Raw genomic sequence first — 20857 nt, forward strand, 5'->3', positions numbered from 1 at the left:
TTAACTTTTTTTTTGTTTTGTTTTATGTTTTTTATGTCCCTGTAGGAGACTTGAACCATAACAGCTATTATAATGCATTGCAGTACTACTGTACTGCAATGCCTTATCGCTTACATTAGCGATCACAGGTCCTGACATCAAGTCAGGACACCACTATCTGGCGTCCTGTTGCCATGGCACCCCATCGGCCCTCAGCAATTATATCGCGGAGGTTCGATTATGTCAAAGAGCCTCTATGAACCCTTTACATGTCTCGATCTACATAGATCACGGAATGTAGGGAGTTAACAGCGGGGATCGCCGTTCTTATACATCCCCGCTCTTGCATTTGGAAGCTGCTAACAGTAACTACTGACTCCTGCTGTGGGATTACGCAGCCTTAGCTACTGATTCTGCATCTTCCACATGACACAAGTTTACGATCTGGTGTTTTAGGTACCACCCTGGACATAATATGAACTTATGTCTTATAGCGTTAAGGGGTTAAAGTATTGAAAAGGCATAATAGATTAAGTGAATTAATTCAAAAAATCTATATAAATTTTGTATCATTGTTGACATACTGACCCATAGCATAAAGTTAGCGTCATTTTTGCTACAGTGTTGCATTTTTTTTTTCCATTTTCACTAGACGTTTAAAAATTTTCAGTACATTATATGGTGCACTAAATAGTAGCATTGCAAAATACAACTCGGCCCTTAAAGAAACAAGCCCTCATAAATAAAAGTTATGATTTTGTGAAAGGGGAGAGGCAAAATTGGTGGCAGTTAAGAGGATGGAGTATATATTAAAAAGTAATAGTACCTCTCCACTGACTCGCTGCTTTCCTGCTGATGCTCTCGCCCTCCAGTCAGTCTGTTTACTTTGCAGTGGTCATGTCATGTGACAGCTGCAGTCAATAGGAGGCCCAGACAAGGGACATCATCAGTGACGTCCAGTAAATAGGCCGGGGCTTCTACATTAGAAGCTCATGTGACCTGTTTAGGGAATGTCACGTGTCAGAAGCCTCGCCTCCAGAGCGCCAAAATGGTGCTCTGGTGCCACAGCCAGTATAATGATAAAATATAGTTTGTGCGGGATGGTGGGGCTCAAAACTGTATAAAAAACATAATTTGAACAACCCCTTGAAAGAAAAGTGTTCTTATTGTACTTTCTGACCCACATGCTTATACCGACCTGCAGAAGAGAATTAATGTGTCATTTATACTTACAGTGAACACTGCTTAAGGCCTTAGTCAGACGGGCGTTTTTTCGCACGATTTGCGGATCGCATGACGGATGTGCATCCGCAAATCACGTGACCGGTGCCCGAAAATCGCCCGAAAATCTGCTCCTAGCCGCGTTTCATTAGAAACGGGCCGGAGCTGTCCAGCGTATTGCATTCAATGGAGCCGGCAATACAGCTGGCTCCATTGAAAGCAATGCGCTGCGGGCGAGTGTGGGATGAATTGTCGGGAAGGGCTTAAATATATAAGCCCTTCCCTGCAATTCATCCAGAAAAGTGTTAAAATAAAAAAAAAATATATATATACTCACCTGCTCCCGGCAGCCGGAGTTCCGCGCGGCCGCCCTGCAGTGGGTGTGAAGGGGGTGTGAGTCAGACCTGCCTCTGATTGGCTCAGCTGAGCCAATCAGAGGCAGGTCTGACTCACACCCCCTTCACACCCACTGCAGGCCGGCCGCGCGGAACTCCGGCTGCCGGGAGCAGGTGAGTATATATATATTTTTTATTTTAACACTTTTCTGGATGAATTGCAGGGAAGGGCTTATATATTTAAGCCCTTCCCGACAATTCATCCCGCGCACGTCGGCAGCCCATTGCTTTCAATGGAGCTGGCTGTATTGACGGCTCCATTGAATTCAATGGGAAAACATCGTTCTTCTCTGCCACAGCTGTTACAGCTGTGGCAGAGAAGAATGATTTGTCTAGTATATGTTCTCAATGGGGTCGGCGCTGCTGCCGCCGGCCCCATTGAGCGCATATAGAGAAGAGAACAGGAATCGCAGATCGCAGATAGGTGCGATCTGCGATTTCTGTTCTATAATTTATCGGACGAGCGCCCGTCTGACTAAGGCCTAAAAGAGAGAATAAAAGCTAGACTTGCTATTTTTCATTCATCCCGCCTCCCACTAAAACACAATAAAAAGCAACCAAAAAAAAATTACGTGTATCACATCATGGGACCAATGGAAACTACAGCTTTTTCAACCAAAAACAAGCCCTAATAGAGCTCTGTTGATAGGAAACTAAAAATGTGATGGGCTGCAAAAAACAATGCAGATAATTTTTTTCTTTTGTTTTTATTGCGCAATGACAGCTAAACATAAATGTTCTGTTATTTATACTGCAGTGGGAATGCCATTAGAACAAAAAACAGTTATTCAATACCGTCTGTACCTATATGTACCGTATTTGCCCTTAAATGGTGCCATTAAAAAACACAACTGGTCCCTCTCGGCATATAAACAAATAAAAGATGGCAGCAAAAAATGCAGTGTCTGTAGGGCTTTTCACATTTTCTATAGACCTACAGCTAAGGTCTGCGTGCAATGGGTTTTCTGCTGCAAAAACTCGCAGCGTGAAAATGCAAAAAACAGTGTTTTTGAGGAAAGAAAGACTGTGATACTTGTCTGATAAAAGTTATGTTTTAGATGGGCTTTTTTTAGTGGATCTCTTGTATTTTTGGTAGATTTAAAATGTTGGCAAGTTTTTATTATTTAAAGTAGCCAAAACAGTTACGAGAAAAAGTGAACTGGATTTCTACATTGATAACTACTAAAATGTCATCTGATTGTCTTTATTGTTACTTTGCTAACAGTCACAATATAACTAAACTAATAACAGTTATATTGTTCATTCGGGCTTTTTTTTTACTTTGACCAGCATGTCACACACCAGTCTAAGTAAACCCTACACCAGCTATGAGTGACAAATGTATTAAAGAGACTCTGTCACCTACTTTTAGCCCAATCAGCTAAGCTTATGGTCTGAAAGTTGATGACCCGCTAAGTCCAGGGATGTGTTATAATTACCTCCCCCATCGTTCCTCCAGTGCATTGAATGACGCTGCTAAGTAGTCTGCCTATTCTAAAAGTAGAACGGGTGGACTACTTAGCAAGCCATTAAGTGCATTCAGCGCCAGCTTTCATTGCTGATACCCGGGGAACAACGAGGAAGGTAAGTATGACACTTACCTTCCTGGATGGACTTATAGGGCTACAAGTAGGTGACACATTTCCTTTAAGAGAAGCAAATACATTTGTTTCAGTTGGTGGCACTTTTGTGTATCAAATGAAAACCTACTCCAACTAGGAGCTGGAGTAGCTTCTTGCCATAATCTAAGCCAGTTTCTGGCATGGATTATAGTAAAAGTGATTCTCCTCCCATGGCCACACCCTTCCAATACCAGGCCTTGCTAATTCTTTCAAAAAGTTTCAGGGTGGGGTGTGAATGCCCTAAAAGACTTTTTGATGCCAGAATTCTGGCATTTAAATTGGTCTCTTGAGTAGTGCAAGGAGAAAAAGTAAGTGAATTCCTAAATGTAATAACCAGTAGCTCTTCTTTAAGAACACAGGTGTTATACCAATAAATAAATGCACACAAAGTCTGGTTACTGAAAAATCTGTCATTTTCAAGAACAGTTGGTTAGCGTGCACCATGCCTCAATGCAAACAACTTCCAGAAAAAATATTAAAGAATGTGATTGAAGATTATAGAGAGACATTAAGCTGTAAAAGGCTACCAGAGCATTGCTAAAGATCTGGGCGCACATCAGTCCAAATACAAATTATCTACAAAAGAAGAAAGTCCAGGACTGTTGCTCTACTAAGATCACTCCAAGAGCACAACGGGCATACCTGAAAGAGGTGAAAAATTGGGGACAGCAAAAATCTCTCTTCTTGCCTTTTATTGAGTAAACATCCAAAGTGGAAGGCAAGAAATAAGTGAACCTCTATGTTGATCACTTCTCTAATAGGTGAAAGGTGTTTCAATTAAGGAGATGAGATTAGAAGTGTTGGTTTCACAGCTGCTTTGCCCATTAAATAAAAGCACACAAAGTATGGTTGCTGACAAATCTGTTTTCAAGAAAGTTTGGTTGGTATAAACCATACCTGGATGCAAACAACTTTTAGAAAATAAATCTGGAAATGATACAAAAGCATTACCACAGACCTGGATGTGCATCAATCTATGGTTAGACAAATCTACCAATGCAGAAAATTTAGGACTATTGCTTCTCTCAAGGAGTGGTTGTCTTGATAGGATCACTCCAAGAGCACAACGGGCTATTTTAAAAGAAATGAGAAAGAACCCAGAAGTAACAACAAAAGACACTATAAACTGCAAAAACCTCTGTTTGTGTGTCCACTGTTAAAAAAACACTGAAGAATGATATTCATGGAAGGACACCATGAAGAAAGCTACTGCTGTCAACAACAAAAAAGCATTGAAATCCTTCTCAAGTTTGCCCGAGACCACTTGAATGCTCCACAGTGCTTCTGGGAATTAGAGATGAGCGAACGTACTCGGTAAGGGCGATTTCGCAATCGAGCACCGCCATTTTCGAGTACTTCACTACTCGGGTGAAAAGTACTCAGGTGCGCTGTGGGTGAGCGGGGGGTTGCAGCGGGGAGAGGGGGAGAGAGAGGGCTCCCCCCTGTTCCCTGCTGCTAACCCCCGCTCCACCGCGCCTCCCCCTGCCCCCTGGCGACCCCGAGTACTTTTCACCCGAGTAGTGAAGTACTCGAAAATCGCGGTGCTCGATTGCGAAATCGCCCTTACCGAGTACGTTCGCTCATCTCTGATGCAGAATACAAAATCTAAAGGTAAAGGAACACTGCAAGCCAATACCAAAACCTCATCCCAAATGTGGAGTATTGTGGAGGGAACAGCTTAGTTTGGGCTTCGTTGCTGCCTCTGGGCCCGGACATCTTGCAATCATTAAGGAAACAATGCATTCTATGGTGGATCAGAACATTTTACAGGAGAATGTAAGGGTTACGGTCCATGACCTCAAGCTAAAGAGATATTGGATGATGCAAGAAAACAATGGCTTAAAGCATACAAGTAAATCACCTTTAAGAGGTTTTCGAGCACTACACTATTGATGACCTATCTTCAGGATAGAATCCAAATCAAAAAGAAGTAGCCTGCGGCACTCCAACTCTTAACCACACAAGTGGGAAAGACAGATAGATCGGGTGCCTGCTCCAATATGACCGTTGACCCCTCAGTCCCAACTGGATAGGCCAGGATAGGTCATCAATAGTTGATTGGCTGAGAACCTGGGTGGTAGACTGCTGTCAATCAGTTGATTGAAATGACAACGGCACTCGGATGAGCACTACTTCAGTTCATACCAGGCACAGCCCATTCGCTGTATGGCGGCTGCGCCTGGTATTGCAGCTTGGTCCTATTCTCTTAAACTTTGACTGGGCTGCTCTCAGGCCATGTGACCAATGTACGTGTGGTTCTCCTAAGTGTTGTGGTTTCTTCAATCCTCTGATCGTCGAGGATCCTGCACGGCAGACTCTGCTGATCAACTATTGATCAGATAGGTCATCAATAGTTTAGTCAAGAAAGACCCTTTTAAGAATGGTTGAAAAAGATGTGTTTTCAAATGGCCAAGTCAGAGAACTGACCTTAACCCTATTGAGATGGAGTGACATGATCTGAAGAGAGCTGTGCACACAAGGCATCCCAGAAATATTGATGAACTGAAGCACAGTTGCAGGGAGAAGTCGTTCAAAATTCCTCCTCCACATTGTGCAAATCTTATTTCAGCTACAGGAAACCTTTGGATGGGAGATTTTCAAGTTATTAAATTCAAGAGTTCACTTACTTCCTCCACCTGCATTGTGGATATTTAGCCCACTTTCACACAGACAATAGTAAAACGCTGCGTTGAAATAAATGGAGGCGTTTTACAACGTTTATTGCAGTGTTTGAAAACTCCGCGCCAAACGCTGTGAAAAAGCGGACTGTGTGAGAGTGGACTTACTTGGTGCGCTCAATAAAACATGAGCGGTACAGCCGTTTGTATGTTATTAGTTTATTTAGATTGTGTTGGTCTAGAATTGTCACCTATGTAACAGCCAGTCCTTAGTTTATCAGTAATCAATGCAGAAACCCAGATCCAAGGTCTCGTTAAAACACAGACGGAGATTAAGATTAATGTTTCAGATTCTAGTCTTAATCCAAAATCTGTTGAACTAAATTAAGCAAAATTTAAGAGGCTCATTAAGAGGCGCGTGCCTTTTAATAAGTTTATCACAACTTTATTGACTGGCTGATTTGCACTGGATTAGATGCACGCCTGCTATGGACAGACATTGGTTTGTACTATTATTTCTTGCTGGCACAAGATGTGACAAATGTATCAATCTGTTATTTAGTCTGTAGAGCTGACATAAACCTCAACCCTTTTTTATCACTTTTTAATTTTTGTGCAAACATGGTATATGCCAAAATGTATGTTTTTTATTAGAGATGAGCGAGCGTACTCGGAAAAGCACTACTCGCTCAAGTAATTTGCTTTATCCGAGTATCGCTGTGCTCGTCCCTGAAGATTCGGGTGCCGGCACGGAGCGGGGAGCTGCAGGGGAGAGCGGGGAGGAACGGAGGGGAGATCTTTCTCTCCCTCTCTCCCGCCCGCTCTCCCCTGCTCCCCGCTGCGACTCACCTGTCAGCCACAGCGGCACCCGAATCTTCAGACCCGAGCACAGCGATACTCGGATAAAGCCAATTACTCGAGCGAGTAGTGCTTTTCTGAGTACGCTCGCTCATCTCTATTTTTTATGCCATAAAAGTGGCATAAAACAATCCCTCCCCCCGGATGGCTCTTATACAATGTATCAAGTCTTTGTAAGTAGCACATTTGTAGGACAAGTTTTTCAGCCTTACAATGTAATCATGAATATTTCTGTTCACTGAAATGCGAAAAACACAAAAAGTTGTTAGAACGTTGCAGAATTCTTTACTGTACAATACATTATGTTAGGGAAACCCCCTTAAGGCCAACAATCATGACAATGGAAAGGTATGAGCAATATATGGGACATAGAGACACTGCTAAAAAAATTTAGGAGAACGCTTAAATCACATACTGGATTTCAATGAACCATGGCATCTCCAGACTCTTTCATGTATGTCACATGTGCTCAGTGCGAACCTGTCTCGTCTGTGTAGAGAACGGAATGCCGATGGCAGACTTCTCCATTCTCATGTTCGCTGGCCAATGCCATTTGAGCTGCACGGTGCTAGGTATGAGCACAGATCCCAGTACAGGACGTCAGACTCTTATGGAGTCGGTTTCTGATACGTCTGGTCAAAAACATACAGACCATCAGCCCGCTGGAGGGCATTTTATAGGACTTTGGCAGTGTTCTGCCTCGCACTAAGAAGCAGGTGCCAGTTCTGATGTCCTTCTACAGCTCTACTCATGTAACAGCCCATGCTCTGGTATCGACTCCATACTCTCAAAACTCCATTAGGTGAGACCGTAAACCTTGTGATGGATGTGCCTTTCCAGAGGAGCAGAACTATCTATGCAACTTGATTGGGCTGCAGATACTGCCTCAAGCTACCTGAAGTGACAAGGACACTAGCAAAGCTAGAGAAGAATCAGGGATAACGAGTAATTGTCTATGGCCACCAACTGCAAAACCATTCCCTTTCTGGGGGTGATCTTGCTGTTGTCACCTTCATTTGCACCAAAGCAGCTGAAGTTGATTCACAATCGTCTATACTTCCTAAGTGCACTGATACCCATGAAGGGGTTTGAGGTCTTAGGCTGCGTTCACACTTGGCATCTTTTGCTGTGTTTTTTTGTGCATTTCTGAACTAAACCAAAAAACCGCATCCACATATGCATCCAGCATGCATTGTAACCCGCCTAAAGGACCCTAAACTAATGCTGCGTTTAGACGGAACGATTACAGTGTGCAGCACAATTTTTGTAACAGACAAGCAGATGGGCGGCTCATAGTAACTTTAGCGCTGAATTCACACATGATGTCTGTTTTTTTTTCTGCCACGTACGGTTTTCCAGTTATGGGGATAATGTCATCCGATTGCCGTTGTACTCTATTTTTTTGGAAATATGCCGATACAATCAATCCAGTCGGCTCGCCATTAACCTGCTTAATACAAAGAATAACAAAAGGGATTGTGCAACTATTTCACAATCGCTGTTACACACCGTGTGCTGACTGAACACTACAAGGTGGGAACAAGGAGACAACCATACGGACTGCTGTTTCTGCATGACAAATACCAAAGGTTTCTCCAGTAAACAGAAAGATAACATTCTGTATCCAGATATCCCTTCTGCAATAATACCGGTGCCTCATAACACTAGATTACCTATTCCTGATCCAATGGGAGGGTTGCTATTGGCCTCTGGTTAGGCAGCATCCCTGAGACTACTATGGTGGTTACTATTACTACTGGGGCTGATGTAGGGGGACACTATTACTATTGGGGGCATTATGGAGGACACTATTAGTACTGGGGCCACTATGGGTGACACTATTACTACTGGGGCCACTATAGGGGACACTATTACTACTGGGGCCACTATGGGGGACACCATTATTACTGGGGCCACTATGGGGGACACTATTACTACTGGGGCCACTATGGGGGAAACTTACAATTGGGGCCACTATGGGGGACACTTACTACTAAAGCCACTGTGGGGGTCAATATTACTACTGGGGCTACCATAGGGGTCACTATTGGGGCTCATTCCCATGTACCTAAGCGCATTTCAGTGGTGCAAATGCGATATGTATTTGTACGACCAAAAATTGCTTACGCCTGCATTTTTCACACAAATACACAGCATATTTGCGCATGCAAAAAAGAGCATAGCCGGGCTCATTGAAATGCTGTGCAAATAAGCAGGTTTCCTGCGTACTCCCTGCATATTTGTGCCCGCACTTTCACTTCAGTGGCTTATTGCAGTGTGTAATACGCCCCAACAAGGTCATGCTGCGTATTTTTTAACGCGACTGTACATTGTGCGAAAAAATGCGCTAATGTGAACGAACCCATTGAAATCAATAGGTTCTATTCGCTGCGTATTCCGCACACAAGACATCTCAGTCATTGAAGACCGTTACAAAGGTAAGGACAATCCCAATATGATGGGCGACTCCTGCTGGTTCTTACAGAAGGAAGTCAAAATCCAAGCATCATTTTACACCGAAAACAGTGAAATAGTAATATTACGGCCCGTCCAAACTGTTTTCTTAAATAAAGGAAGTGGTTGGTGGCTTGAAGGTGAGCCGAGCGGCTGTATTCAGTGTTACCGGTGGAATCAGCAGGCTTTACGTTTACAGAAACATCAATTACTTTCTGTTATAAAAATGATTTTTAAACATTTGCTGCACAGTGTTATCGTTCAGATAGTCGTTCAAACAAGCTAAATTGAATACTAATTGCTCAGTTTAAACGTGAGGGGATGAGAATCGTGAGGTTCTCAATCGTAGTTCAGGTCCAGCGGGCAGAAGACTCATCGCCGGCTCATGCACTCATTGTGCAGTTTATACGCTGATCGTTCAGTGTTGCACAAGTGCAAATGAGTTGGTGATGACGTCATCAGTAGGTTCACTGGGGCAAGTGAGAATTGTGAGGATCTCGTTGTGACTATAAGGAGCATGAACGTTAGGAGGGGTGATGGCCGGGCTCTGTATTTTTCATGCACACCAGCTTACTCGTTCCAGCGGTGCCTGCCTGTGAAGTTCTCTCACCGGCCAAAAACCTGTCTCTTTCAGAGTCCCGTGCGCACGCTCTCCTATGCAAGTCTAAAGGTTCCTTTTAAAAACCATAAGCAGTTTCTAAAGAAGAACATGCATTTTTTTTTAATGATGCATGAGGTTTTAAAAAAACTGCATGTGGTTTCTGTACAACAAATAATGCTTTTTTAATGTATTTTTTACTGCAGTTCAGAAATGCACAAAAAAGCAGGAAAAAAGCGAGTGTGAACGCAGCCATACTATGAAGCTTAAGTGTTCCTTTAATTTATTTGAGCAGTGTATCTGGATAAGTGAATTTTGAATGTGTTATTGTATGGCAGTATGCGCTCTACATCTATGTTAGGATGCGGGTATACTGCACACTACATACATACCTTGTCGTTTACATGTACTGTGCTGTTTATGGCAGGGGGGATCGTGTAGCATTCTGTATGTCTGCTCCAGATAAATTATGCATGCACTTTTTGGGTTTATAGGGGTTTACCAAGATTACAAGTTATTCCTTATCCACAGGATAGGGGATAAGATATTGATCGATGGGGGTCTCACTGCTGGAACCGCTGCTGAACTCCAGAACGGGTGTTCAGTGTTCCCTATCCTCTTCACTGCGGGGATACTGCACCCCTTGCATTGAGGAGGAGACTGAAGTGGTGGCCGTGCAAGCGTTCTGGCACTCTACTCACTTTTAATGGGACTGCGGAGATACCCAAGCATTCTTGTACTTTCATTAGCCCCATGGAAATGAGCATGCACGCCTAGCACGCTCTTCGTTCTGATGTCACTGAGGGGGCAGAAGAAACCCCCACAGTGACAGGCAGAGGGGGACCACTGGGCCCATGTTCTTCAGATCATATGGGGTCTCAAATTAACCCCTTTCCTGCGGACAGGGGAGAACTTGTAATATTGGTACAACCCCTTTAATCTTACAGGTTCCTAATATAGTTGTACAATCTGTTCTTAAAGGGCCCTTTAAAGGCTATGTCAACCTCCAAATTTTTTTTTTAATTCTCTCAATGCATATAAAGCAGAAAATGAAGCAACTTTACAATAGGTCTTAATTAAAAGTTTTCAACAGTGTTCCAACACTCCTATGCAGATTAGGCATCTCCATGGTAACAGACAGTAAACAAACGCTATAGTGTAATCCTGCACTCCTATTACCTTGGTGCTGACCTTTACTTCTGTTTAACCTTCCAAATGTAGCACAAAGTAAGCGACAAATGGAAAAAGGGATTACATTACACAGAATGTGCTGTCTGTTACCATAGAGATACATGGGGGCACATTTACTAAGACTGGCGTTTCATACATCAGTCTCAGGTAAGTGCATGAGGGGGGGAACTGTGACACCTCTTAATATATTTGTCACATCTCTGGCTGTCTGGTCATTGAAGAGTTAATAATATGGCAGCCAAAGGCTGGTGTAGATTTGCAGTATAATTTATGCCAGCTTCTGCGGCCATGGATCCTCCCGCCAAGCCACACCCCTTTCTCTTGCTATTTTTCAAAAGTGACGAAAAAGGGTAAAAGTCAGAAATGTGGCATGATGTTTCAAAATTAGCATTTTTTCTTTTAATTACACCACAAAGCTAGTCTACATAGTTTGATAAATCCCCCTGTAGTCCATGTAGAAGCTGTAGACACAAAGTCATGTGACATTTTAAAGCAAGACATGTTTCAAAATTGCTTTTTGTTTATAAATTGGTGGAAAATGAAAGTGTTACACCCAAACAGAGTTGCAGAAAGTTGATGAAACCTGGATCAAAGAATCTCCATATGAAGGATATTGAGTAATTAAAAATCATGGGGCCCCTTGTTATGTAAAATGCTACATTGTTTTAGTTTATACATCTTAAAGTGTGTAAGGGGGTTCTTTTTGGTCCACAGATTGTTGGTGACCAAGTATGCAAAATTAGAGAGTTCAAACTCTGTACAACCAAATGCCTTACTTTGAGAGAGGTCGGATAATTGACCTGTTCAAAATGGGGGCATCATATCTTGAAATTTCCCAAAGGACTGGCCGTGGTGCAATGTCAGTACAGAGAGGGGTTACTCCGTGGACTCCAGTACTTGCAGAGCTGGCAAAGGTCCGCACAGAAGGACAACGGCACGTCAAGACCGCCAGACTGTGCAGATGGCAGTTGCTAATAGAAGGGGGAATGCAGCAGAGATCCAAGCAGTGGTTGGAGTCAGAGTTACCTCACAACCAATTGTAAACCGATTGCTTCAAGCTGGGTTGCTTTTTTGGACCCCCATGCAGTGTGTTCTGTTAACCGGTTTCACTGCCAAGAACAACTAACCTGGTGAACTGCTGAATGCAACTGGAAACATGAATGGAGAACAGTTGTATTTAGTGACAAGCCCCTATTCTGTCTGGGGTAAAGTGATAATCATTAACATATCTGTCTGTGTTTTGGAGAAAGGGCCCACCCTACGGTAGTTTCAGAGTGCCACACAGGTCCCATCCCTGAAGTCATGGTTTGGTGGGGCAACTGGTTATGACAACAGGTAGCTGTTGAAGGCAGTATCTGGACAGAGTGGTACATCCCGTTGTCCTACCCTTCATGACCACCATCCAAAATGGTATCTTCCAACAGTTTAATGTCTGTCTACATACTGCTGAGGTTACAAGACATGCCTTGCAAGGAGTCACGGCCGTGGATTGGGCTGTGTGGTCTCTAGATTAATCCCCAATAGAGCATGTCTGGGACATCATTGGTAGATGCATTATATGACATGGCCACCTACCACAAACTGTACAACTGACTGCACAAGTCATGCCGGCATGGAGAGACCCCAACAAGATATCCAAACACATATTGATTCAAAGCCTGTGAGGATCCAAGACTGTCTAGGTGATCATGGTGGGCGCACTTATTGTCTCGATAAGACTCTCTATATAATTATCAAGTTTCATGAAATTTCACCAATTCCTTCTGGGTGTAACACTTTCAATTTCCCACAGTGTATTAGTTCTAATAGGACAATTTAAAAAACTGGTTGTGTTGGTGGACATAACTTGTAAGAACTTGTCATGTCCTTGACCAGCGGGGCTGGTGGCATAGCTTTGTAGCTGCGGCCCTGCAGACTGTTTAGCATATTTACTCCCGTTCACCATACCAAGTTCCGTTAAATTCGTCTCCAAGCTCTTTGAATCTGTCAAGTAAACGGTCTCCACTGCTCACCATCATTGGATGGCGTTAGATCTGAACTACAGTGGGCAATGGGGACCACCCACTTGGCAGATTAAAGGCACTGGGAGACAAATCTAAAGGGACTCAATATGGGGGAAACAAGGTTTGAAAGGAAAATAGAGAATAAAAAAAGGTGCGATAAGAGTCAGCGTGGCCGCGGCTGCCAACGTATGTAGCTGACCCAAGGATATGACGGGGCCTTTGTAAGCAATGAGGCTCAACTTTACATGCAGCTACTGAAAAACATGCTGCAAGGCCTGCTATACACAGACATGGGCTAGTCCAGACCCTGTAGTGGTATGTTGATCTAGGCAGGAGAAACCGGGACCGTGGTGGGATTTACTATCCATCCCTGCAGCTATTGGGAGCAGTAGATCTATGGAAAAACAGTCTGTCTGCACCCTGCCTATCAAATCAGAGATCTTGTGCCAGCCGGGAATGAGTAAAAAGAAAGAACAAGACCTGCAGATCAATCCTGATGTCGGATAGTCTGACCTTGTGTTATGCCCAATGTCGGGGTGGAGCAGGACATACAGACTCCCTTTGTGCTGTTTGTGTTTCTGTGTCCCCTAGGCCCTGCATTACACATAACAATGTGTACCCGGTATGCCTGGAGTGTTCCTGTAAGGTGCGGTACTCGCTAGGAAGATAATAGCTCAATATGAGATGTATTTTTGTGGGTCAAGACTGTAGCTTAAAAGATTTGGATACCTTTGGGGGCAATTTTTTTCCAATATGGTTTCATTTAAATGTTGCCCCATTTTTGGCTTCTGTAGCTTCTATGCATCACTCTATACAGCAAGCTGTTCACTAGCAAGTCTGCCAATGAGCTCTTCTGGTGGCTCGGTCTCCAGCCCCTCTCTCTTCTCCTGAACAGACCTCTAAGGCGACACTTATGATCCACAGTTGATCTTTGTTTGGGTTATAAATCCCCTTAGGTGTTCCCTTAGGAGAAGCGAGCGAGGAGCTTTTCACTGAGCCATCTGAGGAGCTCGCTAACGGATTTGCTAGTGAACAGCTTTCTGCAGTTTGCTATACACGGTGATACGGTGGTCCCCCAACATACAATATTCATTTCTTCTGGGACGACCATCGTGTGTTGATCATATTTTAAATTCATTATGCAACTGAAAACTGGTCATTGGTTTTAGAGTTCCTAAAATGTCACCCAAAAGTATTACAATATGAAGAGTAAAAAAAAAATTAGGCAGATAACTAATGCAGATAAAGCAAGTCCTTAGGTTCCATTTACACGGGACGGATGTCGGGCAAATGATGCCCGATACTTGCCTCTGTGTTTCCTCGCTCCCGTGCTCCCAGCTAGCAGAGCTGTCTCGCTTATCTTCATCGTTCAGTTTAAACAGCGGCCATTCAGTAGCGAATAGAGATGAGCGAACCTACTCGTTTCGAGTAATTACTCGATCGAGCACCGCGATTTTCGAGTACTTCCGTACTCGGGTGAAAAGATTCGGGGGGCGGGGGAGGCGTAGCGGAGTGGGGGGTAGCAGCGGGTAACAGGAAGGAGCCCTCTCTCTCTCCCTCTCCCTGCTGCAACCCCCCACACACCCACGGCGCCCCCCGAATCTTTTCGCCCAAGTACAGAAGTACTCGAAAATCGCGGCGCTCGGGCGAAAAAGGGGCGTGGCCGAGTAGGCTCGCTCATCTCTAGTAGCGAACAACCGCAGTGTTATCTCAATGGAGAGGGGCAGGGAAGCGAGAGGAGAGAAATGCCCGTGCTGATTGGCTGGATCATTCCATATATCTTCAATAACTGTCAGACAAACGGTCTTCATCTGACAGCTGTTTTCCCGGCTCCCCCATACACACGAATGCTTGGTCAAACATTTGTGAGTTTAGTGAGGTAAGCCACCACCACACAACTCCAGCGCCATCTTATCTCCTGGGGATCAAGGGATCGGACACTGAAATTCAACATCCCCGATCTTTTCCCTGGATGACTAAACTCCTAATCTGTATGGGGCCTAAAATCATGTATATCGCAGATCCATACTGTCCATGGCGTTGTATAGTGACATTGATTTCAAGTTGCAGGGGTCTGGAAAAGACCCTTGTATGTTGAAAATATTGTATCCTGGGGGCATCGTAACCTCACAGATCACTGTACCTAGAAGCTGCAGAAGCCAAACAGTGCAACATTTTTAATAAAACCCTAGTGCAAAAATGCTTGTCAGCCAGAAATCCAAGCATCTAATTTAAAAAGGCCCCCAAAGGTGTCCATAGCCTTTATCCATTAGGGTTCAGTCACACGGGCGCATCGGCACCCGTACACAGGCGCCAATGTGACTGAGCCCTTCCTGCAGGAGGAAGACGGCCGTACTTCAAGACGGACGACTCCCCGCAGCGCTGAAGAAAGAACACATGAGCGGCAATGAAGCCAGTCGCATGTTCTTTCTCCCGGCACTGCAAAAAGACGTCCGTCTTGAGGTACGGCCGTCTTCCTCCTGCAGTAACATGGGCGCCGATGCGCCCCTGTGACTGAGCCCTTACTAACAAGATAGGAGGTTTTCAGGACAAAAACATTGGGCTAGGGCCACATTGTAGATTTTGCTGGATGTATGCAACGGGCAGCTGTGATTTTGTATTTCATTAGGCTAAAATCAGATGTCGATATGCAATTTGCGTCTGAGAATTTCAGGCACAACTCCCATGGGACGGCACAAGGACACCTATCCGATCTGTGGGGACAGTGAATGTCCTCTTCTTCTCCATGATATGGACGAGAATAGGGCATGCAATGATTTTTTCACATTGGTCCGTGTCATAAGCTATAATGAGTCTGTGTGCTGTTCGTGAAGTACATGGACAGCGTGCGGACAAACAATACCGCCATCTGAATAAAGCCTTAGCTTGTAGTGTTGCTGGAGTCATGCAATGACCAACCACCAACTGAAGACACTACAGAATGCCCTGCTCACATCTGACAGTCCTGGTTGTGTCATATTCAGGTAACTTCCTATAGGGTCATAGAAAAAGTCACCAATGTAGCCACAGCCCAGTGTTCTGTTAGCAAGAAAAGACTGAAAGTGGTAACTTACATTGCAGCTGCCTCCATTTTTGCATGGGTTACTGGCACATTCATTGCTTTCAATCTCACAGTTGGTTCCCGTGTATCCAGCTCGGCAGTTGCAGGAGTAGCTCCCCTGACCGGTATTGGTGCAGCTGGCGCCATTTTGGCATGGTCTATGATTGGTGCAGTAGTTCAAGTCTTGATTGCAGAACAGCCCACCCCAGCCTTCTTGACAGGTGCATTCAAATGGCTGCAAGCAAGATCCGTGCAAGCAGCCGGGGTATCGTACGCACTCATCACAGAGCCGACCTTGCCATCCCATACGACACTTGCATTCTCCAGGCACCTCGCAGAAACCGTGAGACTCGCTGCAGCTGGGTAGACAGATCGCTGCAAATGAAGTACAAATATATTTAACAATCACATAAATATTTTTTAAAGGTCTCCTAAAAATATCACTTTTTTAAAGGTCAGATTATATTTCTATTAATTGTAGTTGGCTCATAACTCAGGGGCCACAAGTGCATTTTAACCCCTTAAACCTGTGATCACATCTCACCTCTAAAAGTAACTATATTGGCCATCAGGGACTGAAAAATAAGTCATGTCTAAGGCTCTGTTTGTTCCTAAGGAGCCCAGGTACTACTGCAATTAGCTCCAAAGTTATCTCATGCTGTATGCAAGTTAGCAGAGAAGGGTTATCTGGTCCAGAAGAGGCATGTTGACTTACAAACTACCGAACTAACCACGTCCGACTTCTCTTGATAGGAGTTTCTGTGTAACAGAGGATGTGCTGAACTGTCTAACAAGTGAACAGGGCTAGGTTAGCCCAGCAGCTAATGAAGCAGCATGACTCTTCTTGGCCGGAGGACTCTTCTCTGCTCATTTGCATACAATGCAGGATGACTTTGGAAGCTAATTATGGAGGCCAGCTAATTATGAAAAGAGAGGACATTGGAAGTGATTTTTCTACCGCTGACAGTCAGTGAAATTAGTCTTGGAGGGTGAGATTGTGATGACTAGATCCTTTTTAAGAATTAGTTAATATTTTCTCCTCTCAGTTCCAGCAGTCATTAATTCAGTGCAGCCATATGAGAGCGTATATTCTGTGGGACAAATTGTAGTTTTTATAGGAACCATGTCGGGGGGCATACGATGCATTGAGCAACTTTTTTATTTATTTTTTTTGGAAGGGGGAAGTGAGGAAAAACATAAGGGCTTTTCCAAACTTGCTTTTATCTCAGTTTTGGATCTCCACTTCTCTGCTCCGGTATGAAGCAGAGAAATGGAAGTAAGGGCTTATTCAGACGTCCCTCTCTGCAAGGGGAGGAGGCTGGAAGAGCCGGGAGCAGTGCTCTGAGCTCCCGCCCCTCTCTGCCCCCTCTCCATCCCCTCTCCGCCCCTCTGCACTATTTGCAATTAGGGGAGATGGGGTGGGGCTAATTCCCAGAACTTAGCCACACCACGCCCCCTCTCATTGCAAATAGTGCAGAGGGGCGGAGAGGGGACGGGAGCTCAGTGCACTGCTCCCGGCTCTTCCAGCCTCCTCCCCCTGCAGAGAGAGCCGCTGTATATCGGCCGGCATGAATACTCGGCCGATATACGGTCGTCTGAATAAGCCCTAAAACTAATATAAGCAAATGGAAATCATTCAGTTATTTTGAAAACCCATTGAGATCAGTAAGGAAAAAAACATCCATTTATTTCAGTTTTACTTTATATGTCAAGTGCAATAGAGAAAACTGAGATAAAAGGAAATCTCAGACTGAGATGAAAGCAAGTGTGAACAAGCCCTTATGATACATTTATGTCGTTTTTGTTGTTTTACTACTTTTGCATAATTTGCCTCTGTATCACTACATTCCTAGACCCATAATATTTTTATTTTTCATCCATGTAGTTATATGAGAGCTTTTATTTTGTGGGATGACTTGCAGTTTTCATCATTTTGCAGTACATATCAGTTTTCGAGTACTTTTTATTCCTCTTTTTAGGTGGCAAAATGAAGAGAAAACAGCTATTCCGGCAATGATTTTTAGCTTTTCTTTTACGGCATTTTCTGTTAATTGTATAGCACAGGTTGTACAGAAGTAGTGATGATCTGGATCATGGAGTCAATGAACAACTTAATTAGGTGCAGATGAGCAAATTTTTGATCCTCTTACTTCTCTTCAGGAAAAAAGCCCACCATACCAGTATGGACAAAAGTCCATGTGCCCCCCCTCATGGGACAGGGGACAGGCTGGTCTTCTCTCCCTGTCTACTCAGCCACCTCTGGCTTTCTATTCTCCTGCTGCCTACAGACTGAAGTGAGATCTACAAGTTTAGTACATACAGCTCTCACTTGCACCTGCTATAATTCTAGCTAGATCATAGCTAAGATGTAATTCTGGTCTGTTTGTTGTTTTTAAAGCCAGGTTTATTGACCAAGATCAAAGCCGGGGCTCTAGCCGCGATCTAGCTGGCGCTAGAGCCATTAGAACAGCAGTCTCTTCTGTCCAAGCTGTATTTAGGCAGAGTTGTTAAAGAGAATTATGTTACCATCTTAATGTTGCCTTCTCTGATTGCAGCGATATATCTGTTATATATATGTGAAGCAGTTTGTCAGAAACATATTTGATTAGCAGCAGCACACAATATTCACGAGCTGCAGATTAGCCCGATCCTCCATCCAGTGACTGACAGCTGTTTGCACAGGAGGTTGGGGTGTGTAGGGCTAGACTGCAGGTCCTGAATATTGAGGACTACTTCCTGTACTCTATCTGTGCACTGCTACTGATCAATGTAAGCTTCTGACAAACTACTTCACAGATATATAATGGACGTATTGCTGCAATGAGTGTGCCTGTCACTGCCTTGTGCTGTCCTCAGAGTGCATAAAAGGTGGTGACAGATTCCCTTTAAGTCCATTTCTCCAAATAGACTTGGGCAAAACTGTTAGGAGGTTATGAGGATAACAGACTCAATGGGGTTTATATGATTTCCCTATGCAGGCATGGCTTTCCTTTCAACACTCAAACAATCTCTTCTCTAAGAAATAGAGCAGTGCCCCTGGTGGACAAGGTGTCAGACAATGTTGCAAATATCCTTTGATGCCTGCACATAATTTCATAGTCAAGTTCTTGAGTTGTCTCACATTGCTTCTCTCCAACAGCTATTACGTAAGTATAAGTGACTGACATTCTGGCCATGTAGTGAGCCTCGCGTCATTCCATTGTGCAAGTGAATGTCTCAAAGCCAGTCCTTAAGGAAACCCTTTTTAAGAGTCCCGTGTACAGATGAGTCCCACAGAACTGGTCATGGAAGCTTCTTAAACCCTCAGAGACCAGCCAGACATGTTGTGGCAGTCACTAAAGGGCCTTAGGCTAGGCTATCATAAAAATACGACAGCCTAGTCTAGTGGTCTGTTCAAACACAACAATCATTGAAAAAAATAGTTCAAACGAGCAAAACGTGAATGATGATTGTTCATTCCAAAAGCGAGCTAATAGCTGAATGATGAATGAGAATCATTTGCTTCTCATTCGTTGTTCAGGTTCTGCAGACATAAAAATCATCATTTGCACATTCGCTTATCCTTCAGTTTAAACAGCAATTGTTCAGTTCCTGCATTCGCTTATACGGGTATTGATCGATTCCCTTTTGGACGAGCCAACGATGCATATGTCTGTCTAAACAGGCTGCACGGGTGCGAATGCGTTAGTGGTAACGTCACCTGTTCAAATGAGAATCGTCTCGACTAAAAGGACCCTTAGGCAGGCCAAGAGTCTACTGACAATCTCACTCCTGCTCTAATGGGCCTTTATTACTTTACAATCCTTGGTCCAAAGTAATCCTGGCAGGTAAGTGGTTAACAGGGAGAGGGGGCTCCTCCTGTCACCCATTGATACTTCTCAATTTGATCAAGAGGTGCCGATAGATTACCACAGCATCTGCAGGCCTGGCACAGCCCTCCCGGTTTGCCACATATCCCAGCCTGTTGGTTAAAAGGTCTAATAGGAGAGCTATTATTGGCATACTACACTGCACTACATAAGTAGCACAGTGTAGTATTCAGTGAATGAACAATCATATTTTCAAGTCTGATAGACAAATAATAAAGCTAATAAAGTTTAATTTAACCCCATTTAATGCAACATCTTGCTTCATTGAGAGAAAGGGCCACCCAGAACCGGATCAGTGATATTCCTGATTGGTTATCGGGGAAAGACAGAGACACACTAGCAGGTTCGGGTCCTCCTCTGATTAGTGCTAGGGACAGGCTTATTCAGGCCAAGTTCCTCCATCACATACACTACGCTCCCTCCAGACTGCATGTTATGGGTCTGCTCCCTTCGGCAACCTGCCCTGCTTAATTACTGATGGGACTATGATACATATGTTCTGGGGATGTGATGTCCTGCGGGATTACAGGAGGGATGTTCTCATATTTATGGAATCTTACCTAGAGGCCCCGAGGATCATGCACCCTGGAGTGAGCCTCTTCGGGCTTGTTGGAGTCCTACCAGTCGCTACAGTGGCCCGCACCTTACATAAATTGCTGACCAGAGGGTGCCCGGAGAAATTTGAAAAAATTTGGGGTGTCTGGGTAGACTGTCCTGCGACGGCATTGGAGATACATGTCTCGGTATTATGAGGGAATATATGAGGGAACACCTGTTTGACCTACCATTAAAGGGGTTGTCCCGCGAAAGCAAGTGGGGGTAAACACTTCTGTATGGCCATATTAATGCACTTTGTAATATACATCGTGCATTAATTATGAGCCATACAGAAGTTATTCACTTACCTGCTCCATTGCTAGCGTCCCCGTCTCCATGGTGCCGTCTAATTTCAGCATCTAATCGCCCGATTAGACGCGCTTGCGCAGTC

At 44.1% G+C, this 20857-nt stretch overlaps 1 protein-coding gene across 1 annotated transcript in view; it reads right to left on the minus strand.

The window, feature by feature from the left end:
• Positions 1 to 20857, minus strand: part of LOC136579845 (delta-like protein C) — an 87950-nt gene that overhangs the window by 10657 nt on the left and 56436 nt on the right. Inside the window, exon 5 of the mRNA XM_066579900.1 lies at positions 16014 to 16375. Coding sequence (XP_066435997.1) covers positions 16014 to 16375 — 362 coding nt within the window. The remainder of the gene's footprint in view (positions 1 to 16013; positions 16376 to 20857) is intronic.

The sequence above is a fragment of the Eleutherodactylus coqui genome, chromosome 10 (genome assembly GCF_035609145.1).
Source record: "Eleutherodactylus coqui strain aEleCoq1 chromosome 10, aEleCoq1.hap1, whole genome shotgun sequence".
NCBI lineage: Eukaryota > Metazoa > Chordata > Amphibia > Anura > Eleutherodactylidae > Eleutherodactylus > Eleutherodactylus coqui.